The sequence below is a fragment of the Dermacentor andersoni genome, chromosome 1 (genome assembly GCF_023375885.2).
Source record: "Dermacentor andersoni chromosome 1, qqDerAnde1_hic_scaffold, whole genome shotgun sequence".
NCBI classification, from domain to species: domain Eukaryota; kingdom Metazoa; phylum Arthropoda; class Arachnida; order Ixodida; family Ixodidae; genus Dermacentor; species Dermacentor andersoni.
Genome location: NC_092814.1, coordinates 45,618,752 through 45,646,543, shown reverse-complemented (window position 1 = coordinate 45,646,543; position 27,792 = coordinate 45,618,752). Strand labels below are relative to the sequence as shown.

At 44.5% G+C, this 27,792-nt stretch overlaps 1 protein-coding gene across 4 annotated transcripts in view; it reads left to right on the top strand.

Moving 5' to 3' along the window:
- Kdm3 (Lysine demethylase 3) overlaps window positions 1-25,981 on the top strand; it is a 289,432-nt gene extending 263,451 nt beyond the window's left edge. For all 4 annotated transcript variants that reach the window (XM_050191064.3, XM_050191061.3, XM_050191060.3 and 1 more), the window contains 10 exons: window positions 1,022-1,202; window positions 1,874-2,247; window positions 2,306-2,544; window positions 2,954-3,553; window positions 6,017-6,410; window positions 10,559-10,678; window positions 10,793-10,932; window positions 11,280-11,456; window positions 21,495-21,629; window positions 25,002-25,981. In XM_050191064.3, coding sequence (XP_050047021.2) covers window positions 1,022-1,202; window positions 1,874-2,247; window positions 2,306-2,544; window positions 2,954-3,553; window positions 6,017-6,410; window positions 10,559-10,678; window positions 10,793-10,932; window positions 11,280-11,456; window positions 21,495-21,629; window positions 25,002-25,085 — 2,444 coding nt within the window. In that variant the 3' untranslated portion in view covers window positions 25,086-25,981. The remainder of the gene's footprint in view (window positions 1-1,021; window positions 1,203-1,873; window positions 2,248-2,305; window positions 2,545-2,953; window positions 3,554-6,016; window positions 6,411-10,558; window positions 10,679-10,792; window positions 10,933-11,279; window positions 11,457-21,494; window positions 21,630-25,001) is intronic.
- Window positions 25,982-27,792: the final 1,811 nt, after the last annotated feature.

Below are 27,792 nucleotides of genomic sequence, written 5' to 3'. Positions count from 1 at the left end.
GTACAGCATTCTTCAAGGAGCATAACGAAACAAACATAGAAAATAACTGAAGTTATTGCCAAGATTCTGTGTCAGCTCAACGAGCTCCATGGTACCGAGACTGGATGGAAATGCATAACTGCAATGTTTTGAATGAATGTCACCACGAATACTTTCATATGGTTTCGCCTGACTTGGCACTGCATGTGTCGGTATATACCACTGGCCTCTTGCACTGTGCCCTCCTTGCACCCTCCTAATCATCCGATTTTAATAACTTCTTTTTTTTAAAATCCAGCTTCTAAGGCTTCTAAGGAGTGTAGAAAGTCTATAATACCATGCCACTGCGCCTTGAGACATTTTGCAAGTTTGAGGAATTAAAAAAGAAAAAATTCATATACATCAAGTTGCGACTTTGAACTTTCGTAAGGTTGGATAGAGTAGACGTACAATTCAGGAGTATATTCGATAACTTTAAGCTTGCTTACTGTAAACCATTTATTTCCAGTCATCCCAAAAATTTGGAACAGAAATAATTTTATGAAACATTTTCTTCATTATGTAGAGAAAAGCTAGTTGCATATTTACAAGTAGCACAATAAGTTAACTATTACCTGCAAATTTAATTCCTCTAGTAGCAGTAGCAGTGAACATTCTGCTTGAGGCCCAGGTCCCCCCCCCTTAATGACCATTATGAGCAGGTTACAGGGCGCGTTTGTCGCCAAAGTCTGCACATTTCTTATCATGGTGAGCCGTATTGTGCTGGCTCTTTAAAGCTTTGCCTACACAGATTCCCACAGTGTGTGTGGGATCTGCGCGATTTGGTTCTTGGCTTTTGGAGTGCTTTTTTCAGCTAAATTGTTCTCGCACCGTGTGGATTAGGCGTTGCAGATGCGGAAACAATTGGTTTTCCAAATAGATTTTTGCTATGTGATCCCTTGTCGCCCCCCTTAAAACATTACATGCAATAATATGCAGAAGAAATCTTACTATGTGGCGCTTGCTTTGATCCTTATGTTTTTGTTCTTTTCCTTTTTCTTAGCACGATCAGCAGAAAAGCCAACAATAGCTCAGCTTAAGAAGTCGGGCAAGCCATTTCTTCAGGATGCATCTTGTTATGATGTTGCTCCAAAACTCCCGAAGTGTAGAGAATGCAGGATGACTCCAAACCAGAGGAACAAGAAAATGCCAAACATCTTCTGCCGTTTCTATGCATTCAGAAAGTAAGTTGTAAATTTTCTGGCTGCACGTTGACAACTTGAGGCCAAAGCCTAAAACTGCTCATAGAACGAAAATTTGGCCGTCCGACGATATGGCACCAAAATTGGGAGTTGGACCTTCGACCTTTGGTGGGAGTCGAGCCCACTAGGAAGTATGGGTAAACCGGCCATATCTGCAAGTTGCATTCAAATTGACCTTGTGAAGGTCGAGAGTCGAACCCTCGACTGTTGGTGTTAAGGCGAAGTTAAGGCACTCGAACTCACGACCATGGAGATATAGGCAGACCATGGAGATATAGGCAAACCATGTTGGGTCGTGAGTTATAATTTCAGCAGGTTGGATTCCAATTGACATCATGAAGGTCGAAGGTTGAACCCACTACCGCTGGTGTTACTTAAGGCGAAGTTAATCAAGACACAGTTCATTTATCTGAGTTGATTAATGCACTCGCACCCACGAGATTTGGTGGGAGACGCACCTGTGACCGTTGGTGTTAATTAGGGCAAAGTTAATTAAGGCACTTGAACCCACGGTTTTCAGTGGGTGAAAACAAATAGGAAGGTACAACACATTAGTCTAAAAATGTCAAGTAATGTAGTGAATGTCTAATGAGCGTGCATGCTTTCGCCTTCATTCTCTGTAGAGTATGCAAAACTGGCTGCTACTGTTTCAGGCTACGCTTTGGCAAGAACGGCACTGTTCTTAATGGTGGCTTCTCAGAACCGAGTGATGCTTCAGAAGAAGATTTGAAGTTGTGGCTGCCTCCATTGGATCATACACCCAAAGACTTAGATGTGACCACTGCTAAAATCATACTGTCCCACGTGGGCGACCAGTTTTGTGATCTCGTGGAGCAGGAGCGGGAAGCCCAGTCTCTACACATGGGTGAAGATAAGACCATTTCGTGGAAGCGCGTTGTGCAAGGTGTGCGTGAAATGTGTGATGTCTGTGAGACTACTCTCTTCAACATTCACTGGGTGTGTCACAAGTGTGGCTTTGTGGTGTGTATAGACTGTTACAAGGCAAAGAAGAATGGTACTGTGAAAGGTAAGTGCTTTTTGATAAGGTTCTATAGTGTGATATTCATACTGTTGTGCCTTTTCAGCTGAGGACACGCCCCCGAAGGACAGGGATGAGTTCCAGTGGCTCCTGTGTGCCAACCGACAGCCACATGAACAGGACAAATTGATGATGACGCAGATAATAGCTAGCACAGCTCTTTGGGACGTCAGCCAGGACCTGCACCGGATACGCCATGAGTGGAACATTCCGAGCTACTGCGGCTGTGGCTTGTGCAACAGTGATGGTGACTGCAAGAAAAACTCCTCTAATGGGCTGTGCAAGGTAAGCGATGGTTCTCTCTGGGGAATAATTGGGGAATATTCTCCTTGATGATTATACAGAATGGTCATGAGTTGAGGCCTCCTCCTGCCAGTTCACTCAGCTGCGGTGGCTCAGTGGCTATGGCAGTCGGCAGTTGAGCAGAAGCTCAAAAGTTCAGTTTTCGGCCATGGTAGTCTCATTTCGAAGGTGGCAAAGTTCGAAGCACTCATGCGGTGCTTCGATTTAGGTGCATGTTATAAGCCACTGGGTAGTTATGGGATGTTAAATCCCACAATTATTTTTTATATCTGGCATTTTTTGTTGTAATTCTGACCTTTCCCCAATCGTTTCCACGATTGGTGCAAAATCATTAAATATAGTTTGCTGAATCAGTAGCTTCGCGGTCTCACAGTTGATATGTCTTTTGCAGCAACTCATGAGTGCAGTCAACAAGTGCTTCTCCTCGGACAAGGAGAGCACTGCAGTCAATGGTGAGACTGGGCGTGCTGGAAAGCGCAAAAAACAACCTGTGAATGGCGTCTCCAACACGTCCTCTGATGAAGTAGGTGGCAGCTATAGCTCGGACAGCGGAGGCTCTCCCCTGTCGGTCTTGGCAGATGTAGCGCTGCACTCTTCCAGCAAAATGGATGACAAAGGCGACCAACAGCAGCAGAGCGAAGGTGGCGATGATGAGAAGGGTGATGACTTTTCGACACTTCGTGAACTGCTCATCCGCCCTACTGGTGGCAGTGCAAAGAAGAGTCAGGTGGATGAAGCAGTGGCAACAACAGTAGAGCAAACGGTGGGCAAGAAGGACGAACAGCAGCTGGTGCATTTCTGCCGACGCTTCCCCTGCCCTCAAAAGGGCCGTGAAGTCTTGCCTGTGCGTGTCTGCAGCCTTGCCGAGACCTCCTTGCTTTACCCCAAGGTGCCCCATTCATGGCTTTGCGATGGCAAACTGCTCGTTCTTCATGAACCACGGAACAAGCACAACTTGACAGTTTTTCAGGAGCAGTGGAAGCGAGGCCAGGTCAGTGTCTGCACAGCATTTTGTACATTAAAAACAAAGCATGCTTCCTGAAAGTACTAGCAATTTTCACTTTGTTATATTATACCCTAACATTTTTCATATGATCCTGTACAAGAAACTGCAGCATGTTTCCTTCCATTCTGAATGATATGCTATTGTTGCACATAGTCTAGTCAGTACGTGCAACCAAATCTGCATCCACTGTCAACTAGAACAGTGGATGCAGTGGAACTAGAATGATCACAGGTGTCGTAGCTTGCTCCATTGCCTTTCTCAGCGGTTGGAGTTTGTGCCATTTGAAGCCGAGTGATTATTTCATAACGGCAAGCTTACCGAGACCTTTTCACTGTAAACACTAAAGCGAATGGCTAGGCATGGTAAACTTGGGCAAAGAGCATGCATATGCAGCCTTTACAATTTAGTAGCTTGTCTTGGCTTATCCTGTGGCTTAGGCAGCTTTGGTGGCGTGCTTCGGTACTTTTGGTGTCAAAGAAGTGCTGCATCATATCAAAGGAAAAGGGTCACACTTTCTGCTCTTCTCGGCGGCCACATGTGCACAATTTTGAAATTAATGGAGGGCTGCAAGGCAATAGAGTTTTAGAATAGGGGCCCAAATATTTTGGGGCCCCAAAGAGCTTTGCGGGTGTTAGCGTTGGGGCACGCAGGAGTGAAGAGTTTTAGAATAGGGCTTTGCGTTTGCAGATAGCGTCTTGCGCTGACAGCGCCACTACGGCGTCTAAGAAAAACGATTAAAAATAATTAAATAAAATATACCATCTTATGACATGAATAGTAATTTTGACTTGCGTGTATTCGCGTTTAATTACAATTTAGAGGTTATTCTTCAAGCAGCAAACAATTAGTTGTGCTTAGTTTGGAGCAACAAAACCAACTTTACGTGCCTTCACCAGCCAAGCTTGGCCGTGTTAGGCCTACGAGCCATAAAATCCACACTCGAATTCGGAATCAGCGGCGTCTAATGAATCAATCTTCATAACACACGCTAGTTGAGAGAAAGCGATAACTGCAGTCACTTCTCCTAGCTTGCGAACTTCGCGCATTACCGCGAATCGAACCCAGTTTGGTGCTAGGTTAGAGCCGTCGCTTCGATGGGTGCTGCCATGTTTGTTGACGCAAAGCTTTTGGGAATGCTATTTGAGCTCCCACTAAATCGGCGAAATAGCGTTCCCAACGCAAGACCCAAACGCAGTTTGCGTCTCGCGCATGTGCAGTGGTTTCGACACTATTTCTTTGGGGCCCCAAAACGTTTGGGGCCCCTATTCTAAAACTCTCTAATGAAAATATTAAGACACCGTTATACATCATGTCCTTGGGGCCTGTGATGGTGTGCTGCAAAGTTGTTCGAATGTTTTAACAAGTCCGAATCATTAGTGAAGGTCTAATATATTGGGTGCCTGTACATGTTCACTAGCGGCACAGAGCTATAGTGATGTTCAGGCAAGCTGTCCAGTCAGTAATTGTACGTGGCTAGAAGGAATATTTGGACTGGTTTGTGCAAAATATTAGGTTAATGTACATGATGGATTTGAAGGGTTGATAGTGGTACAACATAGGGTAGCATCAAATTCAAGCTTCCACTGCAATAATAAATATTGTCAAGTTGCAATTCTCTCTCATTTCATAAATGAAACACGTTGCGGTCATACTTAGAAAAAAGAAAACACTGCCCCATTCACAATTTTATCACATACTTTTCTTATTTCAGCCTGATGATAGATGCAGTATGTAGTATTTGTTTTCGTCTCACGGGTGCTTCTGGCATAACAGCATAAAAAAAGCAGAAGCTCGTGGCTTTCTTCGTGCCCTTTCTCATCTTTAAAAATGATGTGCACACTATCCAAGGAGGTTATATCCAAGTTTTATATAACCTCCTTGATGCTATCAATAGAGAGTGCATGCCATCCTTCCATCTTGGCAAATCTGATCGCCTCGAAGCGTAGTATGAGGCAGGGCATCATTAGAGACAATTTTGAGCCACTCTAAGCCTCATATCTCTATCTCTCTCTCTCTTTGGTTTCTCAGTGAACTAGTTTTTCAGAGTATTTTTTGGGCCCCGCGAGGCCCAAAAAATCGTTCCGCTACTGTATAGGTGTTGTTCTTCAGCAGGGACTCCCTCAGAATGAGTGCGTCCTGTTGCAGTTTCAAAGTTTGAATGCAATAAGCGCCCTTCACACTGTACCTCAGAGTTTCTTGTAAGCTGATTGCACTGTGAACTTATAAGATGTAGGCTTTACTGTGCCTCTACGATCTAAACCACATTTCTTAAACTTGCAAATTTTGCTGAAAGATAGGTTTTGTAACATGACCCGAAGCTTGGCAACAGTGACTGTGTAGTCCAGGATAAAAATCACTGCAATTGCCTGTGGTGTCGGAATGCTTTCAGTTAGTGTCTGTGATTCGTTTAATACTGGTAAACATAGTTTCCTTCTTCTTCTTTTCCAGCCTGTGCTCGTTACCGATGTCTGCAAAAGCTTGAATATGTCACTGTGGCACCCTGATGGTTTCTGCCGAGATTTTGGTGAAATCCGGAATGACTTGGTTAATTGCCGAAATGGCAACATCCTTCCAAACCAGCCCATGCGTAAATTTTGGGAAGGCTTTGAGAACTTCAGCAAGCGCATGAAAGATGAAGATGGGGAATATATGCTGCTAAAGCTGAAGGACTGGCCACCTGGTGATGACTTCAGTGACATGCTGCCCAGCAGGTTCAACGATCTCATGAAGGTGCTGCCACTACCAGAGTACACTCACCGGGATGGAGTTTTCAACTTGGCTGGGCGACTGCCGGAGTGTTTTGTCAGGCCAGACCTTGGGCCAAAGATGTACAATGCCTATGGTGCGTTCATTCTTTCTCTTCCTAAATGGCTTTTTGTTTTGTTGTGCGAGGACAAATTTCTAAAAAGCTTTTCGTGTGAGCACAAGGCAAAAGAAAAGGAAACATTGAAAGAGTTGTTACAAAGTATGTCCCCCAGATAGTCAGATTAGATGTTCACTTTATTCGTCTAAACAATTCACATTTTACAGTACAGACAAGAAGTAGGAGTTCACAATTAGATTTCATTCACTTGTGAAACCACGGTATTTTTTCATGTGGACTAATGACAGCTTACTGTATTGATTTAAAGTGCTGGATATACTTGTAAATAGCATTGTGAGGTGTTCATATTTGTGCAGCATTCGCTGATGATCATAACTCTGCAAGATGCGAGGTGTCAAGCACTCTATAGAACATCAGACACAGTGCATTGCAAACATAAAATGGCATTGCACCTTTATACAAAAACGTCATTTAGGTGAACTACACCAGAAATGGAATATGCTGAGGAATCGAGAGGATTTGACTTTCCACTCAAGGGTACTCGGAGGGGTGGAATAGAGACAGGAGGCACAGTGGCTCATGATTTACCCTTCCATTTCTCTCTTTTCCAGAAGTTTACGTTCCTTTTCATTTTGGCACAGACGCTCAGTAGCCAGATTTAATTACTATAACCAATAATGTGGCATGGGAACGTTATAGAGTGATTTATTTTACTATTGAACACACACAAAAGTTCACGGTACCACAGCTGCTCATTGTTACATCTAATATTGGGGGTGAGGACCCTGCTGATACATTGTTCAAGGGACCGTAAAAAAAAACATCCGTAAGAGCCAGGAAAATAAAAAAATTTTAAAAATCTCTCCAATGGTGAACTGTACATAACTTTATTGCTTGCTTAGCACGTAAAAAATTGTGGAGCGTTGTCTGCTGCATCTTGTCCCGATTGACAAGCATGAGACGTTTTTCTAGCATTTGCAAAGCCGTGTGGATTTGTAGATGGTCACATGAACGCATCTACCTTCTGAATAAGTCCAATGGCCCTACTGCCGATGTAAAGGTTGGCTCCACTTGCTGCTCCTCCTCCTCCTCGCCACTTTCGTCGTCAATTGTGGAAGACTTGGCACACTCAGCCACGATCTGGTTGATAGGGAGAACCTTAGAGGTGACAATGTTTTCTACAGAAACGTAATCGCTGTAAGCGATCCCGTTGGCACCAACAGCTTCCATGTCAGTGTCGAGCTGGTAGCAGTCTTCAAAAACATCGTCCCCTACTGTTTCATCAGTGCAAGCGCCGCTGCTGAAACATTTAGCAAAGCAGTTTGTCACTGTAGCTGCATTGACGGTGCTCCAGGCCGCGGCCAAGTAATGCATGGCATCTAAGATTGTGAAGCCTGTCAGCTGCTTCCCACGCTCCACGCTTCACAATGATACTTGACTGCTTGACAGTGCACTTCCAATAAAAGTGCTTTTTGTTCCTAATTATGCCAGCATCCAAGGGCTGTAGGTGGCTAGTCGTGTTGGCCGGAAGGTACACGACCTTAACATTCTGCAGCACCGAGGTATCTTTCAGATGCGCAGAATAGTTGTCCAAAAAAGAACAACCTTTCTGTCCTAAGAGCCCATCTTACGGTCCGTGTAAGTCGGGAACTTCTCAGAGTGAGCAGGTCATCAGAGCCTTAGAATTATTCTGTAGTGGCAGGGCAGGTGGTGGATATTCTTCAGGCTGCGAGATTTTCCAATGGGAAAGTGCTTTTTGGTTTCTTGACACCATAGAAGAAAACAAGCAGACACTTCCAAACAGATTAGTTTCCGCCTAGGCCCGCACACTGGAGAGAAGCCACTGACAACAACCTACACACAACTACGACGAGGCGCGTATTGGAAGTCTGCAGCACAAAGGAGCCAAGGTGGGGAAAAGGTGGCAAAGGGCAGCAAACGTAAACGGCGCAAGCGCAACCATGCAAGTGACGCAACCACTGACATAAACAATGGTGATAGTACAGCTTGCGCGGACGCCCCCTGCAGTTTTTTTCCTGTCGCAGCAGCACGCCACAACTTCATGCAGCCGATTTTGTTGTCAAGTCGGGCCAGTCTGCGCGAAAAGCCAGCATGGCTGTCACCGCTCGTCGCTAGGGCCGGATCGGGCCCCCAGTTCTTGATGTAGCAGGCGGGAACGTTCCTGCGATTATGATGCCCTAGCGGGGTTCCTAATGCATGGGATCCTATGGGGGCGATGCCGGGACCCGATCAATGACTCTTAGTAGCCAGGAAAACGTTGCAGCCGGGAACTTAACAGCGGGATTCTACTGTATGAGGGATAACTCAGCGCGCTCCTCATAGGTTAGGCTGTTGGCACTCGGCTGAAAACACCATGCGGAGCCTTCCTGCACATATCTGCAAGAACTCTTGAAACGAGGGAAGTTTTTACTGTCAAAATAATAATCATGGGCAAACAGAAAGCACACAATGGTTAAAATACACTTATCTCTTCATTGAATATGTACAGTGAACACGCACTGCAATTGGAGTCACCCGAACCTCCTCTTTGCATGAAAGGTCGGCAATCGCTGAGAGCGAACTATGTGAAATATGTTCTTATAGTAGGCTGTCTGTATAACCAAATGGAGCATAGCAAAATGAAGCTTCAAGGCAGCAATCGAATAGTTTCACGGTGACTGACTGCACGTCTGCATGCATGTCCGCGCACAATGTTTCGCTTTCACTGCGAGTTCGTTTTCGAGCCGTGCCGTGAGCTTTTGGCGGCAGAATATGAGCATTCGACCGTACACAAGTAACCATTGTTGCGTTAACACTATCAGAGCTGTTCAAAAATCTCGTTATAACTAGGGATTTCGATGCCTACGGCGGCGAGTTATGTGCCGTCGCAACGATTCAATTTTTTTTTCTAAAGTCTTGCAATTTCGCGCTGCTTCTTTTTCTTGATCCAAGTACATTCATTCATTGGTGCTAACACTAACATGAGTTTATGCCATGCATATTTTTTATGTGCTTCTTGCCCTTCTCTTTCCAATCCAATCATGTGCCATTATCTAGCATCAACTAGTTCAGAGACCAAATCTTCATGACATTAGCCTGGCAGCACGCGCAGGTGAGCGTCTCATTGCGCGTTCTCTGCCACTCACCGAACATCGCAGCCTCTTCCTCGCGGAAGTGCTTGCTGTACATCCAAGTTGTAGCCAATGGCTGCTTGCCAGTTCTAAGTTTCGCGAACCAAGCTTCATGCAGCTTCTTGTCCTGCGGGTACGTGTGAAACACCGGGCTCTGTTGCGTACATCCGGCACTGAGCAGCAACCTAACATGTTGGACGCCTTTACAGGCAGCCACTACCTATTATAGGGCTTTCAGATCTTGTCAAGCACACACTCGAAGCAGGAAAACCTCCCCACTTAATCAGAACCGTAGCGCAGGTGGCACTTCAAACTTTCGGTTTCAGCTTGCTTCAGCGTTTCCGAAGCAGCTGATACAGCCGCTGTGTCCACGCGATCCCTCATACCACGTCATGCCCACGGCTTTTCCAGTGGTGGAGCTTGCCCCCAATATTATAACCACTAATGTTCTAAGTGGGCTCAACTGTACTTCTAATTTAAATGTTTTGACATCTGCCTCACTATATTTTTTTGCAACTCGGTTGTAACAGTGGAATTTTCTTGGCACTTAAATATTGTTTGTTATAAGCAGGTTCAACTGTACAACTTCATATGGGAATAGAATATATGGACAGACACAGTGCTCGTGTCGTGGATGTGGTCTTCATTCCTGTATAGGTTTTTTGTACACTTGTCGTATTGTCCTGGAACTAAAACACATCCATCGCACGCGAAATGCGAAGGTTGTGGGTTCGGTTCCCACCGGCGGCAAGTTGTTTTTAATTTATTAATTTATTGTTTCTTTATTTCATTTATTAAGCACAAGTAATTTCCCCTATGTTGTCCTTGGTGTCAGTGTTTGTTGGCTTCTTATGATATCCATAGCATTGTATCATAAAGCAGCAATTGTGCATTTTTCCATCAAATCTGTAAGAAGACGTTGAGCTGTTGCACACTGAACTGTGCATATTTTCTCTTGCAGGTTCTGCACTTTACCCAAATAAAGGCACCACTAACACACTGCACTGTGACAGATTTGCGTATTTTCTCTTGCAGGTTCTGCACTTTACCCAAATAAAGGCACCACTAACCTACATTTGGATGTCAGCGATGCTGTGAATGTTATGGTTTATGTTGGAATTCCTAAGGACGGAAAGGATGAAGAACACATCAATGGTATATCTGCCAGTTTCTTTCCTCATTCTGTCATAAATTTTATTACTGTCGCTTGAGTACACGCTACAGCGATTTGTGCACAATCCAAACAAGCATATGTTGTGCTTCTTCCAGCTGCACTGAAAGCAATTGACGAAGGAGCATGTGATTCCCTTACACGAAAGAGGGTCAGAGAAAAGAACGCCAAACCTGGTGCTCTTTGGCACATCTACAATGCCCGTGATGCTGACAAGATCAGAGATCTGCTTAATAAGGTAAGCCTTGATGCCATGCTTGTGGTTTTGCCACAGTCTGTGTGTTACTGAGAGATATTGTGCTGTATGAATGAATGGCTTTTACAAGCAAGCTGTACAATATTGGGAAACAGCCAGTGCATAGGGCTGTGCTATAAATTTTAAAAATGGTGCTTATATTTAATTTTGCACCAAGCTATTTCTCACAGATGAATTAAAAAAAGGTCAATAATGAAAACAGGTCAGACAAGCTGAAGTTTGCTAGGTGTAGTCAATGAACTTTCTGTGCCGTAATTTAAATTCCCACATAGAGTTAATGAACTAGTTAATTTCAGTTGCTCACGAAGGTCGCTTTGCTTATGGCACAGGTGGCACTAGAGCGTGGTGAGAAGCTGGAACCCCACCATGATCCCATCCATGACCAGAGCTGGTATCTGGATCACGAGCTGCGTGAACGCCTTTTCCGTGAATATGCTGTTGAGGGCTACGCTGTCGCCCAGTGTCTTGGAGAAGCAGTCTTCATACCGGCAGGCGCTCCACACCAGGTGTGTTGTCATTCTCTTTGCAGTGTCGCTCATTGATATGGCTACACGTTTGAGTGACGCAGCATTCTTAGTGCCATATATACTTGTCATCATCATCAGCCTGGTTACGCCCACTGCAGGGCGAAGGCCTCTCCCATACTTCTCCAACTACCCCGGTCATGTACTAATTGTGGCCATGTTGCCCCTGCCCACCTAACACTCTGCCACCCCCTGCTATGCTTCCCTTCCCTTGGAATCAGTCCTTAATGACCATCGGTTATCTTCCCTCCTCATTACATGTCCTGCCCACGCCCATTTCTTTTTCTGGATTTCAACTAAGATGTCATTAGCTCGCGTTTGTTCCCTCACCCAATCTGCTCTTTTCTTATCCCTTAACGTCACACCTAACATTCTTTCCATAGCTCGTTGTGTCGTCCTCAATTTAAGTAGAACCCTTTTCGTAAGCCTCCAGGTTTCTGCCCCGTAGGTGAGTACTGGTAAGACACAGCTATTATACACTTTTCTCTTGAGGGATAATGGCAACCTGCTGTTCATGATCTGAGAATGCCTGCCAAACGCACCCCAGCCCATTCTTATTCTTCTGATTATTTCTGTCTCATGATCCGGATCCGCAGTCACTACCTGCCCTAAGTAGATGTATTCCCTTACCACTTGCAGTGCCTCGCTACCTATCGTAAACTGCTGTTCTCTTCCGAGACTGGTAAACATTACTTTAGTTTTCTGCAGATTAATTTTTAGACCCACTCTTCTGCTTTGCCTCTCCAGGTCAGTAAGCATGCATTGCAATTGGTCCCCTGAGTTACTAAGCAAGGCAATATCATCAGCGAATCGCAAGTTACTAAGGTATTCTCCATTATCACTTATCCCCAATTTTTCCCAATCCAGGTCTCTGAATACCTTCTGTAAACACGCTGTGAATAGCATTGGAGAGATCGTATCTCCCTGCCTGACGCCTTTCTTTATTGGGGTTTTGCTGCTTTCTTTATGGAGGACTACGGTGGCTGTGGAGCCACTATAGATATCTTTCCGTATTTTTACATACGGCTCGTCTACACCCTGATTCCGTAATGCCTCCATGACTGCTGGGGTTTCGACAGAATCAAACGCTTTCTCGTAATCAATGAAAGCTATATATAAGGGTTGGTTGCACATTTCTCTATCACCTGATTGACAGTGTTAATATGGTCTATTGTTGAGTAGCCTTTACGGAATCCTGCCTGGTCCTTTGGTTGAGAGAAGTCTAAGGTGTTCCTGATTCTATTTGCGATTACCTTAGTAAATATTTTGTAGGCAACGGACAGTAAGCTGATCGTTCTATGATTTTTCAAGTGCGTGGCATCCCCTTTCTTTTGGATTAGGATTATGTTAGCGTTCTTCCAAGATTCCGGTACGCTCGAAGTCATGAGGCATTGCATATACAGGGTGGCCAGTTTTTCTAGAACAATCTGCCCATCATCCTTCAACAAACCTGCTGTTACCTTATCTTCCCCAGCTGCCTTACCCCTTTGCATAGCTCCCAAGGCTTTCTTTACTTCTTCCGGCGTTACTTGTGTGGTTTCGAATTCCTCTAGACTATTCTCTCTTCCATTATCGTCGTGGGTGCCACTGGTACTGCATAAATCTTTATAGAACTCCTCAGCCACTTGAACTATCTCATCCATATTAGTAATGATATTGCCGGATTTGTCTCTTAACGCATACATCTGATTCTTGTCAATTCCTAGTTTCTTCTTCACTGCTTTTAGGCTTCCTCCGTTCCTGGGAGCATGTTCAATTCTATTCATATTATACTTCCTTATGCCAGCTGTCTTACACTTGTAGCATTGGAGAGATTGTATCTCCCTGCCTGACGCCTTTCTTTATTGCAATTTTGTTGCATTCTTTATGGAGGACTACGGTGGCTGTGGAAGCGCTATAGATATTTTTACATGCGGCTCGTCTACACCCCGATTCCATAATGCCTCCATGACTGCTGAGGTTTCGACTGAATCAAACACTTTCTCGTAATCAATGAAAGCTGTATATAAGGGTTGGTGTATACTTGTGTGGGGGCCTAAACCTGTGAAATCTGTGTGCAAAATGTTTTTGTTTGGCATCTATACAAAGTGCAGAAATTTGTATGTTTCGAAGAATACTGTATATGGCCACAAGCGGTCGCATGCACTTCACTTGAAAAACAAAGTACAGGGTGTCTACCAACCGGGAAAACTGAGAATTCTCGGGGAATTTGTGCTTCTATCAGGGAAAATTTGCTGTAATTTTATTGAAAGGGAACCCAAATTCAAGGTAATGGTGTCCCGAGTAACAGAGAAGAATCGTAACGAAATGTCTTTGACGCCGCGCAATCGGCTGGAGGAGTTGCCAGAGTGCAGTCAACGATGGACTTTCCGGACGCCAGATAATTCGGACGGCTTCGCGGCACCATTATGTACCCCATAGAGTCAATGTATAAGAACGTCGGAACTTTCGGACGCTAGAACCTTTTGCCGTCCGAAACGGCATTAATAAAAGCGACAACCGCTGCCATTTTGATAACTTCGCCACCTCAAACTGGCACACACGCATGCAGATCTGCTGGCGTAGAAACCACCGCGACAGTGCTACTAATGCTACTAAGGCGTCACTAATGCTATCTATTGAAATAATTTGCCGCTGTCAACAATGGCACTGATACTGCCTTTGTGGCCATCGCGATTGGCTTCGAACTTCGGAAAGCATGACGCGTTGCATAGTGCCAGTTCCCGAAAGTCAGCTTCACCTCATTACAGTAATGTTACGCTGTGAAGCATAAGTGTGGGAAGGGCCAACTGTCACGGGACACAGTGTGTATTCCTTAACCCTTTCACTGTCAGACGTTTCTGGCCGTGACGCACCCCCAGTGTCTGCTTGGTTTCAGGGAACGAGCATAACAGGGAATGAACATAGCAATTTATTTTTGATTATGATTGGTATACAAATAACATAGTCAATGCAATATGCACATTTCAGTGTTCTGCAGCTGTTGTTAGTAAACATAATCATCATCATCAGCCTGACTATAAAATCTGTTCAACATCCGAATCTGACGATGCGGAACCCTCTTCGTCTCAAGCGACTTTGTCCGAATTTGAGCTCGGCTCGTATTCTGAATCTGAATTCAGCCACCGCTCCCATGAGCAGACGAAGGTCCCGCGCGCCGAGCCATCCGAAAGTAACCGCGCGCAGGGAGGATGCGCTTTCAGTCGCCCGCGCAACGGAGAGAAATGGGACGTTGCGTGATCAAGAAGACAGAGCGAGATGAAAAAAGGCTAAACAAAGTTCGAAGGGCTTTACGTTTACTGCTGCAAATCGGAAGCGAGGGTGCGGCGAGAGAGCGAAAGCAGCAATCGAGTCACCCTTTTTGGAGAGGCAACGGCACGTGCACCTGAACTTGACGCGCCGTAGCAGGCGCACCAACAGAAGAAAAATAAAAACCTTCAAACCAGCGGAGATTACAGAACAACCCTTGAACCCATAACCACAAGCGCGCTACGCATGATCCAGCGAACGCGGAGCCACCGCGCCACTCAGCAAAGAGAAAGTAGGGAGTGGCAGTCGCGCCGTACTCTTCAATACATGGGTTAACACAGGTCGGAGCGAATATACGAACTTGTAGAAAGAGTCAACAGATCGCGTGGCCAATCCAGGAGCGCCTGTTTTTGCGCTCAGGCGCGAAATTTTGAACGCACGATAGAGAACGTACCGGTACGTCAGTGACACCGTGGGGGGGAAGCGCGATGACGTACCGGTGCGTCAGTGACAGCGAAAGGGTTAATCATACACGCACGCGTGCACCCGCCATCTTCTGTCACAGTACGAACACCGATATGCCTAATAAATGTGCTGGCAGGCCTTCAGAGCTTTGTCGGGCGTGCCTGTGGCGATTTGAGCCCTTAACAAATTGCTAAATTTTAATTGACATTTCCCAGTGTGTTCTGATTGATCAATTATAGGTTGCAATATTCAGGGTGTCTACTAAGATGACATTTCCAAATTCCTTGAGTGATGCAGTTTTATGTCAAGAGGGGCTGAAACCACGTCGCCCGATACTGTCACACTCTAGTAAGCATATGAAAATTTTTTTTTTTTGATGACGACTTATATTAGTTTGAATACTAAGGAGTAGTGTTTGTTATTCAAAAAAAGAATAGAAAGGAGGGGTTAGTAAAATGCACAGCAAATAAAATGTCTTTAAAAAAAATAGCAAATAGAGTCGGACATCCTCAAATATGAATAAAAAGGAGATGCATACAGAAGCAAATATTTTCAAATATGAGCTATTTTTATCAACTGATAGCAAGCTCAGTGGCATGAGGCCCAAACTTTGTCACAGTTGAGATTCTCTCTCAACAGCTCATAAGTCAACCTCAACTGTCCTGACATACTCTCGGCCCGCACACGACGCCTCAGTGTTGTTCCACTGCTTTAAAGAGTTTATTTTGGTTTGGATGAGGGACACCTGCATCTCGGCATCAGCCAACACTTTTTTTTTTTTCTTTTTTTGAGCTCAAGCTCTTTCAAAACGGCGGCAGCACGCTTCCTTTCCTGTTCATTCCTCAACGTGTAGGTCTCTTCTGTTCGCGTCCTCCTTCCACCACTCGTTCACCCCACGGACCATTTGAAGCATCTTGGTCAGTTGCACAGTCCAAGTCCGATTTTTCGTACTCCCTAAGGGCCACGAAAACGTCCAAAAAATCGGCCAGTTGGAAAAACTAAATGCATGTCAATTACTGGCCTTAAGGGCTCAAACCCGCCACAGGCACATTCGAAAACGCTCTGAAGGCCTGTCGGTACACGTATTAGGCATATCGGTGCTCGTACTGTAACAGGAGATACCGGATGCACGCGTGTATAATTAAGGAATACAGTACATATTGTGTCCCGTGGCAATAGCCCCACCCACTCTTGTTATGCTTCACTGCAATACTTTTGCGTATGCTTCACTAAGTAACATTCTGTTTGGTTTTTTTCAATGAAAAACACGACACCTAATGGCAAGATGCTTAATAGCGAATGTCAAAGCAGCGAGGTCTAGCATTGCCGCAGTGGTGGCTACAGCAACGCCAGTGAATCTGCATGTGAGAGCACCGGTTCGAGGCGGCGAAGTAATTTAAAACGGCAGCGGTGGTCGCTTTGATTAATGGCGTTTCGGACCTGCGGCCATGGCAAAAAGTGAAAATCAGACGGCGAAGGGTTCTGGAGTCCGAAATTTCAGACGTTCTGATACATTGACTCTATGGGGTAAAATAATGGTGCCGCAAAGCAGTCCAAATTATTGAGCATCCGGAAAGTCTGTTGTTGACTGTACACTGGAAACTCCTCCAGCTGACGACAGGGAGTCAGACAATTCATTACGATTCCAGTCTGTTACTCGAGCCAGCATTACCGCGACTTTCGACCCTTTCAACAAAATTATCAATTTTCCCTGATAGAGGCACAAATTCCCCGAGTTTTTCGACACTACTCACTACCCGAGAATTCTCGGTTTTCCCGTTTGGTAGACACCCTGAATATTGGCCCGAGAACTGCTTTTTCTTTGCGTTTGTCTTATTGACCTTCACAAACATTTCCTCACTCGGACTTTATATGCAAATACTAAGTCAACATGCCCTTCCAGCGCTTGTTTTGTGCCAAGACTTAGTTTAGAAAGCGTGGGTAGCGCAGAGTAGAAAAAGTGAAACCTTTTGACTGCTCACATCATTGTCAAGGGTAGCGTCAACAAGTTTTCTTCTAAAAAATGAAATTAAGTATCATTTTCTTTCGTCTTGTAACGCAATACAATAATCTTATTTTTCGGTACAGAGTCGGGCGAAATCTTGTGAAAGTTAAACTAGATCTGAAAGTGATCACCCAGAAATACCATCCAAGGAAAGCTGTCTCCACCTCAGATGATACCATGAGTGAAGAAAACTTTTTTCGAAATGGTCCGTTCATTCTGACTAGTGTGTCTATTCAGACTTAAGACGGACATGTCGCAGCTCTCGACAAAACGATATGTTGGGGCTGGGCAAACGCCCCAAAAAATAATTTTTTTTTTAGAGGTAAAGCTCAAATTTTTGCTTACACCTCCTTTAATTAAATGCATGGTCCTCATTTTTCCTAAATAATTTAACCTACCTTCTTTAGGGAAGTGCAGGTTCGTGTCGCGGGCTTAGTCGGGCAGTCTGTATTCGTTTTTTGGGCAATTCTGAGTATCACTGCCTATATTCTTAGCTTTTTGATTATATGAAGCCCGCATTATAAAACTGTTTTGTGCGGTTGTATAATCGAGGTTCCACTCCAATTGTTTTAATAAAGTTACAAATTGCAATAAAGGTGTCCCCCGAGGCTGAACCCCAGAGGGAATTACTGGCTGGCGGAATTACTAATGGCCTAAGTTGGCGAAATCTCGATTTCATATATGTCATTGCTGTTCATTGTCTTTTTCCTCGTATTTCCAAAGAATGAAAAAAGTATAGTAGAATGATTTACTTTCCACTCGTTTTTCTTGCTACTGGCAGACTCTTCTGATTACAAATCAAGGGTATGTAACAAAAGCACATCACCAGGAACTCCTTTTATCTCCACTTCATACTGGGTAATACACTTGGGCAAAATCTTGACCAAAAACGAAAGGAAATGAACGCTATGCTGCACAGTACAGTCCATACAAAAACACAAAGAATATTTACAACAATGTCTCGCACTTCAAAAGGCCTTATGCAAGATCACTTAGTCAAAAAGAAAAGAAACTACCACTAATGCTTTTGTGCTAGCAAAGCGACAGGCTGTATGTTTGCAGCATTTACAATTAGTTTAGAATGCTGGTGCCGTTCATGCACCGAGATTTTTCCAAAAAAATTTTATTGCTTTCCTGTCGTTGCAACAAAACACATTAGAGGATAAATGCACCATGTTAGATGCGGGACCTTTTCTTGAGTCTACTTCGAGTTCACCAGACCACGTCGAATCGCGCCACACATCTACCACGTTCCCAGGGTGCAGCACGTCCAAACAAGTTGGCGTCCCCCACCTCGTGCGCCGCATGTGGAGCTATTCACTGCTCGACTCTTCCTGAAGTGTAGCGGGAGCCTGGCACGGTTCCAGGTAACGTAGGTCCCGAGCAAAGCTGCTTTGCAGCTCTGAAAGGTCGCTCGAGAACAAACCGCCTGGCCCCTCTGAGCGCTAGCAAGCCGCGAGGCAAGACGGCTGCAATGCACCGTGAAGCCCTGGCAGCAATCCCCCCCCCCGTCCGCCTTTGCGACTGCAGTTGCAGACCGGGAAGGCAATACCGCAGACAAGTAATCCCCCGGACAATTGGAGCCAAAGATTTAGACTTAGATTCGCACGGGCGCCTACCATTGGCCAAAAATGACGCCACCTGAGTGGGCTCACAGATTGGCCGAACGTGACGTGACTTCGAGACACCGAAGGGGTTAAAAGCCAGAGACCGGGAGCAGCAAGAGGGGATTCCCTGATTCATCTCTTTTCGAGCTTCTTGCCATGGGCCGCAGCGTCAGAGTTGCTGCCGGCCCATAATGACTTTATGACTGTTAATTTCTTTGTACTCTCACTGTAAATAATGTAAATAAACCTCCAGTTTTCATCGCAAAGTCCTCCTCAACCTCTGCCAACTCCCGCACCCAACGGCAAGGTCCAATACCTGGGAGACAGCATTTGGGATTGTCCTCCAGATCCAACAACCATAAAGAACTTTCTGAATGTATGCATTCCAGTAGCATTGGTAACAGCCACTCCACCTATAAGCCATGAAAGATGCGGATTCCTACTTTCAGGGTGTCTACGAAGTTGACATTCCCAAATTTCCAGAGCTTTCCAGGTTTTCCCCGAGTGCCTTTGCAATATTCCCTGAGTGACACAAAACTTTGTTTTATGTCAACACAGGCTCCCACATCATGTCGCCCAATGGCGTCGCTCTCTAGTAAGCATGTTAGAAAATAAAAAAACCACTTAATGGAATTTGAATAGTAAGGGGTAGTGCTTAAAACAAAACAGAAGGGAGGGGCTAGTAAAATGCACAACAATTGAATATCTTCGAAAGGAATAGTAAAACCCATTGCAATTTGAGTCGAACACTCTCAAATACAAATGAAAAAGAGATGCATACAGAATATCTTCGAATATGAGCTTTTTCTATCAACTGATAGCAGGCTAATTGGTATGAGGCCTAAACTTTATCAGAAGTGAGATTCTCTCGTAACAGCTGGTAAGTCAACCCTCAACTGTCCTGACATACTCTCAGCTCGCGCACAATGCCTCAGTGTTGCGTTTTACTGTTTTAAAGAGTTTTTTTGCTTGGATGAGGGACACCTGCATCTCGGTGTCAGCCAACACTGCTTTTGCAAGCTCCTTCAAAACAGCAGCAGCATGCTTCCTTTCTCGTTCATTTCTCAATGTGTATAGGTCATTTACCTTCTCGTTCTCCTGCGGCTGCATGTTCGCCACACAGACTATTTGAGGCATCCTCTTGGACAGTTGTGCAGTTACTGTCCGATTTTTCGGACTCCCTAGGGGCCGCGAGAACGTCCGAAAAAATGAATGTATGTCTTTTACAGCCCTCATGCTCATGCCTTTGTCGCCTCTTTCAAACAAAAGGTACCACACTCATGTGTATGATGTTCGGCGACAATTTTTTCTCGTATGGTCATGAGCTCATTGCAGCAAGAGCAGACTATACAATTGTGAACTCAGTGCCGTAGGCCACTAGAGGTTTGTTCTTGTGCTGCATCCAGCTGCGAGGTTGTATGTTATGCAGCCCTGGTTGCCCAATTGGTTATGGTCCATTTTGTCCCGGTGTACTTCAGAAGGCTATAATGTATAATGGCACCTGGTTTAGTAGTATTCCTGTGGATGAGTGCCTGGTTTTGTGTGCATGTTGGTGCGTGTCAGATTGTTCTGAGAGACTAACGACTGGTCTTTTCTGCCTGTTACTGTGTTGGCATGTCATAGTGTGACATAGTGTGAAGGAACTGCACGTACAGCATGTTGAAGGGACCGGCGACCATCTAGTGCAACAACACATTTACTTCCCGGAGTGCCCAGTCATGCAGGAGTGACACAATAAACATTTTTAATAAAAAGTCCTATCCATAGTAGCAAACCATGTTTGTGCAAGGCCTATGGAGGTAGTGGTTATAAGTGTGTGTGATAGCAATTATACGGAAGCATAAGTGAAGAACTGATGAGTGTTGCTTCGGCTGTAATCATGCTTTCTTTGTGAAGGTGATGTTTATGATGCTTTTGCATGTGCTTTTACATCCGTGGGTAAAGCAGTAGGAAACGTCGGTAGTGCTCTTCTGCCAGTGCTGGCACCGTTTTATGGCACAGCAACTCTCATTCTGGAGCTCGCACGCAGAACGTGAAGGTGATGTTTATGATGCTTTTGCATGTGCTTTTACATCCGTGGGTAAAGCAGTAGGAAACGTCTGTAGTGGTCTTCTGCCAGTTCCGGCACCGTTTTATGGCACGACAACTCTCATTCTGGAGCTCGCAGGCAGAACATAAGGGATTCACTCTTGCAAAAGCAGTTACACACGACGCCAAGCAATGAGCAATGTTAACTGTTCAGCTGTTCCACTCATCGTCATGAAGGCAGTACTGCTTGTGATTGTAAACGTTCTTTACCTACTACTTAACATGTAAAAAAGTAGAAGTGCTTATAAAAATTATAACAATGGTGTTTTTAAACAAAAATATGGTTCACATAACTACTAACTTGTGTAAGTCAATCGGATGCATGCAGTTTTTTGCAACTTCGTGTGCCAGTATAAATTTGCGATTTCTGTTTAAATTGAAGATATCCTGTTTGACTCTATTTATAAAGGCATGTTCTCATTTCCACCAAAAACACATGGTCATTTTCTGACATGTTCTGGTTCGTTGTCGGTCCCCTTTAACATGATTTGTACAGGTTCTCTACGTATTGTAGTATGAAAACATAAGCTTTTCTCTCATTTCTCTTCAGTATGCTCATCAGTGCTAAAGATTTTTGGGAATTTTTTGCATCTTTCTATTTTACAGGTGCGGAACTTGCACAGCTGTATAAAGGTGGCTGAAGACTTTGTCTCTCCAGAAAACATTGCTCACTGCTTCAGCTTGACCAATGAATTTCGTCAGTTGTCTGACACTCACACAAACCACGAGGACAAGCTCCAGGTGAGCTACTATTTCTTATCTATAGTTCATATTGAAGCATGCTGTGCTCAATAAATGGTAAACAGCACATTGCTTTGGGCCATGTACAGGCGCCGACAAAAGTGGCATACTCCACGCAGCGGGAGCCGGAGCAACGGCAAACTGCATCGCAACGCCATCTACAGGCAGCATCTGGGATCGAGAGAGCCAATGGGTGCCCTTTATTATCTGCAGGCATGTCGCTTGACTCGTGTCAATGTAGATGGCGTCGCGTTGCAGTGTGCCGCTGCTCCCGCTCCCGCTGCGTGGAGTATACCACTTTTGTCGGCGCCTGTACAGTAAGTAACAGGTCTGCATCAAGTCGGGTGTGTGTGAAGGAAATATTCAGTGTCCATGATTGACTGGTGTGTACCTTGCAGCTGCTGGCTGTACTGAAGAAAGCTCCAGGGAAAACTTAAACTTGTTAAGGATGCATCTGTGTTAAGGCTCCTTTGTGAATACATAAAATTTATATGGTACAAACCTCTGTAGTCCATAGGCTTTTTTTCGGAATCACAGGACTAGAACATAGTGGGGATATGTATTACACAAACATGTTACTGTCACGAGCATCAGGGCTGTTTCTTTTTTGTTCATTTGCCCCCCCCCCCTGACTGATTTGTCGCTGACTGATTTTTAGAACACGGGCAGTGTCGCAGAAATCTGAATCATCAGGCAGGCCGGAGAAACAAATTTCAATGGTAAAATCAATTTGTTTTTACAACTCCAGCACTGATGAAAAATCAGCCTAGGCCGCAACGGTGTTTCGCATTTGCCCGTCGTAATGTGCATCATTGTGAAATGCAGATATCGCGCCTGCGACCTTGACTCCGCAACACTGTCTCATTCGCAAATTCATAATTTCAAAACGTCACGCATTTGTCATTCCTGCCGGTACGCCCACATACGCTTTTGCTATATGCATTTGCTGCGGTTGCTGCCCGATTGCCTGCAAACCCCGCTTCACGTGCTGCCGTCAGTGCTGTCTGCTCGTTATGTCACACCAGATCAAGGTGTATTTGTCTGCGGGTACGAAAATATATAAGGGGCAAGCTTCACGCAACGGTTCTGCCCGACTCCTACGCCAGCTAGGCTTAACGAGCGACATCTCCCTGGGAGTTGGCAGGGCTTGCAGTTTGGTGCAGAGCCAATGAAATGTTTTACAATGGTTGTAAGGCACTTGGAAACTTCCTCACCAGTGTAAGTAAGGGCTTGTCCCGTTCATATACTTAGATTCTCGGACACACGCGGCTGCTTGTGTACATGTTTTGCATTTGCACAGCCTTTGGAAAATGTTTTGGTTGTGGAGTGGAAATCCGCGACTCCAGCGACTTTCATTACAAGCGGTCTGTGCTGTAATGCTATCGGCCGCTCATGGAAAAGCTCCCTTGTCACCCAGGCCTTTTTGATATGGCAGTGTTGCACTATCACTCTTGTGACACCACAGGTGCAATGGGGCTCTTGTCACTTCCATCCATATTAAAAGGAAAATGGTGGCACATGCCATGCTGTGTTCTGCCCCCTTGCACAGTTCACCTTTTAGAGTACACATCTTGGATAGTGACAGCGATGCTGCTGTACCAGAAACCTTTACCAATCACAACAATGAGTTTGTGTAGTTTTCTAGACCTCTGAATCCACTACTGCCTGGCAGCAAACACCCAGCAAGCATCATTTGTTGGTTTAGAGCAGGAACACAGGACGAGGTAGAAGAAATTTGGCATGCAACTCGCTTGCTTTTGAAAGTACGGTCAGGGGAGACGGACTGATGCAAGATCTTTGGCTGTGGTGGTGTCACACACTTGATGTAAACCCAATGAAATGTACATCTATTGTACATATGGAAGGGAGCTGTCTGTAGCAATTCGAAACTTACAAAGCCAGAAGTGGCTTGGGGTAAAGCCCACATAAAGTTTCTTGCCTGGGGTTTCCCCCCCTATTGCAGAAAATTTTCTGCAACATATTTTTTTCCTGACTATGCTTATTATCAATGTCGTTTGCACATTTAGACAGAAAAGAGACATCTTTTCATTACATGTGCCATCATTAAAAGTTCAAAGAACCACTGGTAGACTGATTTCTCCAAATTTTGGAGCTTCCCTGCCAAATCCGTTTCGTTCAGTATTCATTGCATTTATTCTGATCTAGAAGTAGCTTGCGTGAAGAACGGTAAAAGAAAACAGGCACGCATCAAAGTTTTGTCAGTGATGTGGAGCTGCAGTCCACTTGTTTTCGCCTCTGTTTATTGCATGCCTCGTGTTTAGTAGCTCCCAACTTATCTTAATTGTTGCTGTCACTCTTCAGTAAAAACGATGCTATGATAATGGTGCCAAAATCTCTACTTGCAGCATGTGTAAAGCCACATTGGTAACGATAAAAAATTAACTTATGCCAGCACTGTGTAAAACCGTGCTATGTCGTTAAGAGTGAGAACTTGTTAGGTTAGGTTGGTTTTTTTGTCAGGTGCTATAACCATGAAAAATCATATTAAGTAACATTCACCTAATTAAATGTTGGGTTCATGCGCTGCTACACACATTATTTTTTATGTAATAGCAGTGATGCAGAGAAGTCCATAATGTATGTGCAGAGCATTGTCAGTTATGTTGTAATCTAAACACTATATGGCTGACATGGCAAAACAGGGTGAAGGTGCAGAAAGACTATCAGTGACCAGGTAAACTTCATCACAAGGTAAACAAGCACTTAAAAGGATTTCCTGATTTACCTGAGAAAACATACTGGGTATCGTTTGGGAAAGTAAGCCAAAATGGCTAGAGGAAACACAAGCACTTCGATCTTCCATGAAATGGGGTCTGTTCTGTCATGCACTTTCTGTAACAATTAATGTGCCCTGGTGCCAGTGTTTGGCTCAACCAGTTTGAAAATATGAGTAATTTTGGTTAAGACTTTTTGAAAAGTGTGAAGCATATAGTTCTATCGGATTGGCAGCTGTTCATTGGCATTTCTCAAAAATGGTATCCATTGTACGAAGTAAAAATATAAAAGGGTAGTGAAATGTGAACAGGAAAAGCATACCTGCTCACTCTTGCACCTTTTGTGAAGTTTACAAGTTTAGGCTCATTCTAAAATTTTGCAAATGTTGCGTCATGTTAAAGAGGTGCTTATGGATGGAGTGATGGAGTGCAGGGCGCTGCAAGAAGTTCAGTGTAGTTCCTGAAACAGGCGAAATCTGAAACTACAAAGCCACTGCAATCTAAGGACATGTGTTGCTTGTCAGTCTCTCTACACATCCCTGATAAGTTAATGTCATTTTATGTTGTCACGTTGACAAGGTCCTTTGGCATTGTTATATGCTTCTATGCTGAGCACTGAGAAGTTTCATCTTTGCAGATTAAAAATGTGATCTACCATGCTGTGAAAGACGCTCTGGTGATTCTCCGGGCAAATTCTGCTTCAAACCCCAACAAGAAATGAAAGTGTGTGCCATAGGCTGAGGAACTCCAATAATGTGTTAGACCCTCCTTCCCTTCAAGTGATCTTTGGCCTGCGCTGCCTTGGATGCATCTGGCAGGTCTTGACTTGCCCACCGAAAGTGTTGCGCCATCTCCTGTCTAGACACTGTTTTTGTACATTTTTTCCTCTTCCCATCAGTCTGGCAGTGGCATGTGTGTGTTCTCCTGTAATATATGCCATTGAATTTCAGTTGTTGCTAGTATGCTTCCCTTATTGTTACTTGATCCGGGGCCAGCCGTACATGGTGTTTTGTAAATGAATTGGATCAAGCTTGCGTGCGATTGTGTGTGAGTGTGCACGAGTGGGCACCAACAGCTGTTATTTATGTTGTAGACTTTCCTCTGCCCCCTTCCTTGACAAAGGTCCTGCCTGCTATGTTCAGCATTTTTTTTTTCAGAGCAGCATGCTTTGAGTGACAATAAACAGTGCAGTCTTTTTCTGCAGTGTTGCCATGTAAAATAATAGTGTTGTACTTATGTATACATAAGAAAGTATATATATTATATATATATATATAAGTATATATACATATATTTACTTATAAATATGACATTGTAGTTGTGAGTAGTGAGCTTCAATTCTGTCGTTCCTTCTTCTCTTGGCGTTTCTTATGTTTCTTTGTTTCCATTGTTTTTTCCACAATCACCATCTCATCGGTATAGTCAATTCCATTGATTGACATTATCTTGTGACTCACAGTAGCACTGAGTTTGTACATGTACATATTTCATAGCAATATTTTTATATTGAAAATGTCATTGACTGTAATGCCAGTCTATAATGAAATTCACTGTTTTTATTTGAAAGTGTATGGCTGATGTTAATGGTTCTTATTAAAGTGTTCATTTGAAAGCCTGCTTGGTCTTCAGAGTGTCTTTTTGTAAAGGACCTTTATGGTCATTGGGAGGGGCTTGCAGTGTTCTCTATGGGTGCTTGGTCTCCAGCAGCAGCAATTATGGCAGTACTGTTCAACAGCTTGCAAATGTTAGAGGGCCCTGTGCTGGTTTAGTTCAGTCTTCAAACTGTGGATGGTCTTCAGCATACTCTCCTCGTAGTCCTGGTTCCAAAGGAATATCACTATTTCGTAGAGAAATTGCAAGGTTCCTTGCATATTCGTCTCGAACAGAAATGTAGACCAGTTATTCATATTAACAAAAATAACAGTTGTGTGAAATGCATAGAGATAAAATAGTCTTTTTGCACAGGAATAACATCCATGCTGTGGTGCAATTAACACTTGTGGGCCACAGCACAGTAAGGCCACCTGAATTTATGGTGTGAAACGCAATAGATACAATGGCATTCTCATGCAGGAATAACTCTTGCACGTTCATGCTGTGGTGCAATGAGCTGCAGATGCCTCGTAGGATGGTCGTCTCGTTCGCAAGACCTTTCATGATCTAGTATAAATATGCTTCTGTGTCAATGCACGACTAGCATGCTGCTGAAAGCTTTAGGTTCAATGTTAGGCTTGGTTATTACTGGTGGGAACCCAGCACTTTGGGTACGAAGGCAGGATGCACAAGCCGATTGCCTCCATTACCTGGAGCAGACGTTCGAATGACCCGAAGACAAAACTTAAGCCAAGGCCGCTTTGTTAGAGTTGGTTAGACATAGACGCGGCCAGTGCTGGCGTAGACGTGTGTGGCATCGACCATGTGTGTGTGTGTGTGTTATGCAGGCACTTCCAAATCAATTTTCGAAGAGAACACAGAACAACGTCAGATGTCTCCACCAGCGTTATGAACTACGTGTTGCTCAGCTGTAGTACAGTCAAACCTCGTTAATACGTAGTCTGCCAAGAACGACATTTAGGTACGCACTAAACGATTTACGAATTAGCCGATAATGCCAGTTTCGAAGCTGCTTACTGGCCGGAAGAGACTACGTCACGTCTCGTACACACACACGGACCGGCTTTATTTGTGGTTACGAAGCAAAAAAAAAAATCGGCGATCTTCATTTGCTGCCGTGGTGGCCTTGCCTCGACATCATAAAAGGCCGCGAGCGAGTTTGTCCACGAGCCACCGCTTCTCTGCGAAAGCTCGCATGACGCTCAAAAGCACGCGCGGCGTCAGATAATGAAGGGCCATTGTCTACTGCCACATCGTCGTTGTCCACTTTCGCTTGAAGATGGACGAGGTGCGACGGCGGTAACATTGTCGCTATTGGAGGACTCCGCGGATGTAACAAGATGTAACAACGACTTCTCGATTACATAAACACGACACGCTGCATCTAAGACCGTTGAACACCACGACAGCAAACACACTGGCAGAAGGAAGAAAAAAAAAATATTCACGCAGGAACTTCTCTGGAAGTTGTCTAAGTATGCGTAAGCATTGTGCCACTTGCTCATCTCCACGCAGCCCAGTGTCATTGTCAATGTTATGAAACTTGATCCGGCCAGTACAAACAAACGACAGCGCTGCGGCGACGCGAACTGGTCCGCGCGGCGGCGCAAGGTGCATTGATAACGCAAGCAAATTACTACAGGTGCGCTGATGACGTGCCGATTATTATAAGCCGTTATCGCTCATTGGCGCCTTCTCCGTTCACGTCGAACCATTATGAATCGTTACGACAGGAAAATAGAAGAAAGTAAATGGGCTGGTAGAGTGTTGAGGTATCTGTACAGAAAAACACGTGATTCACAGTGGAGGAAAAG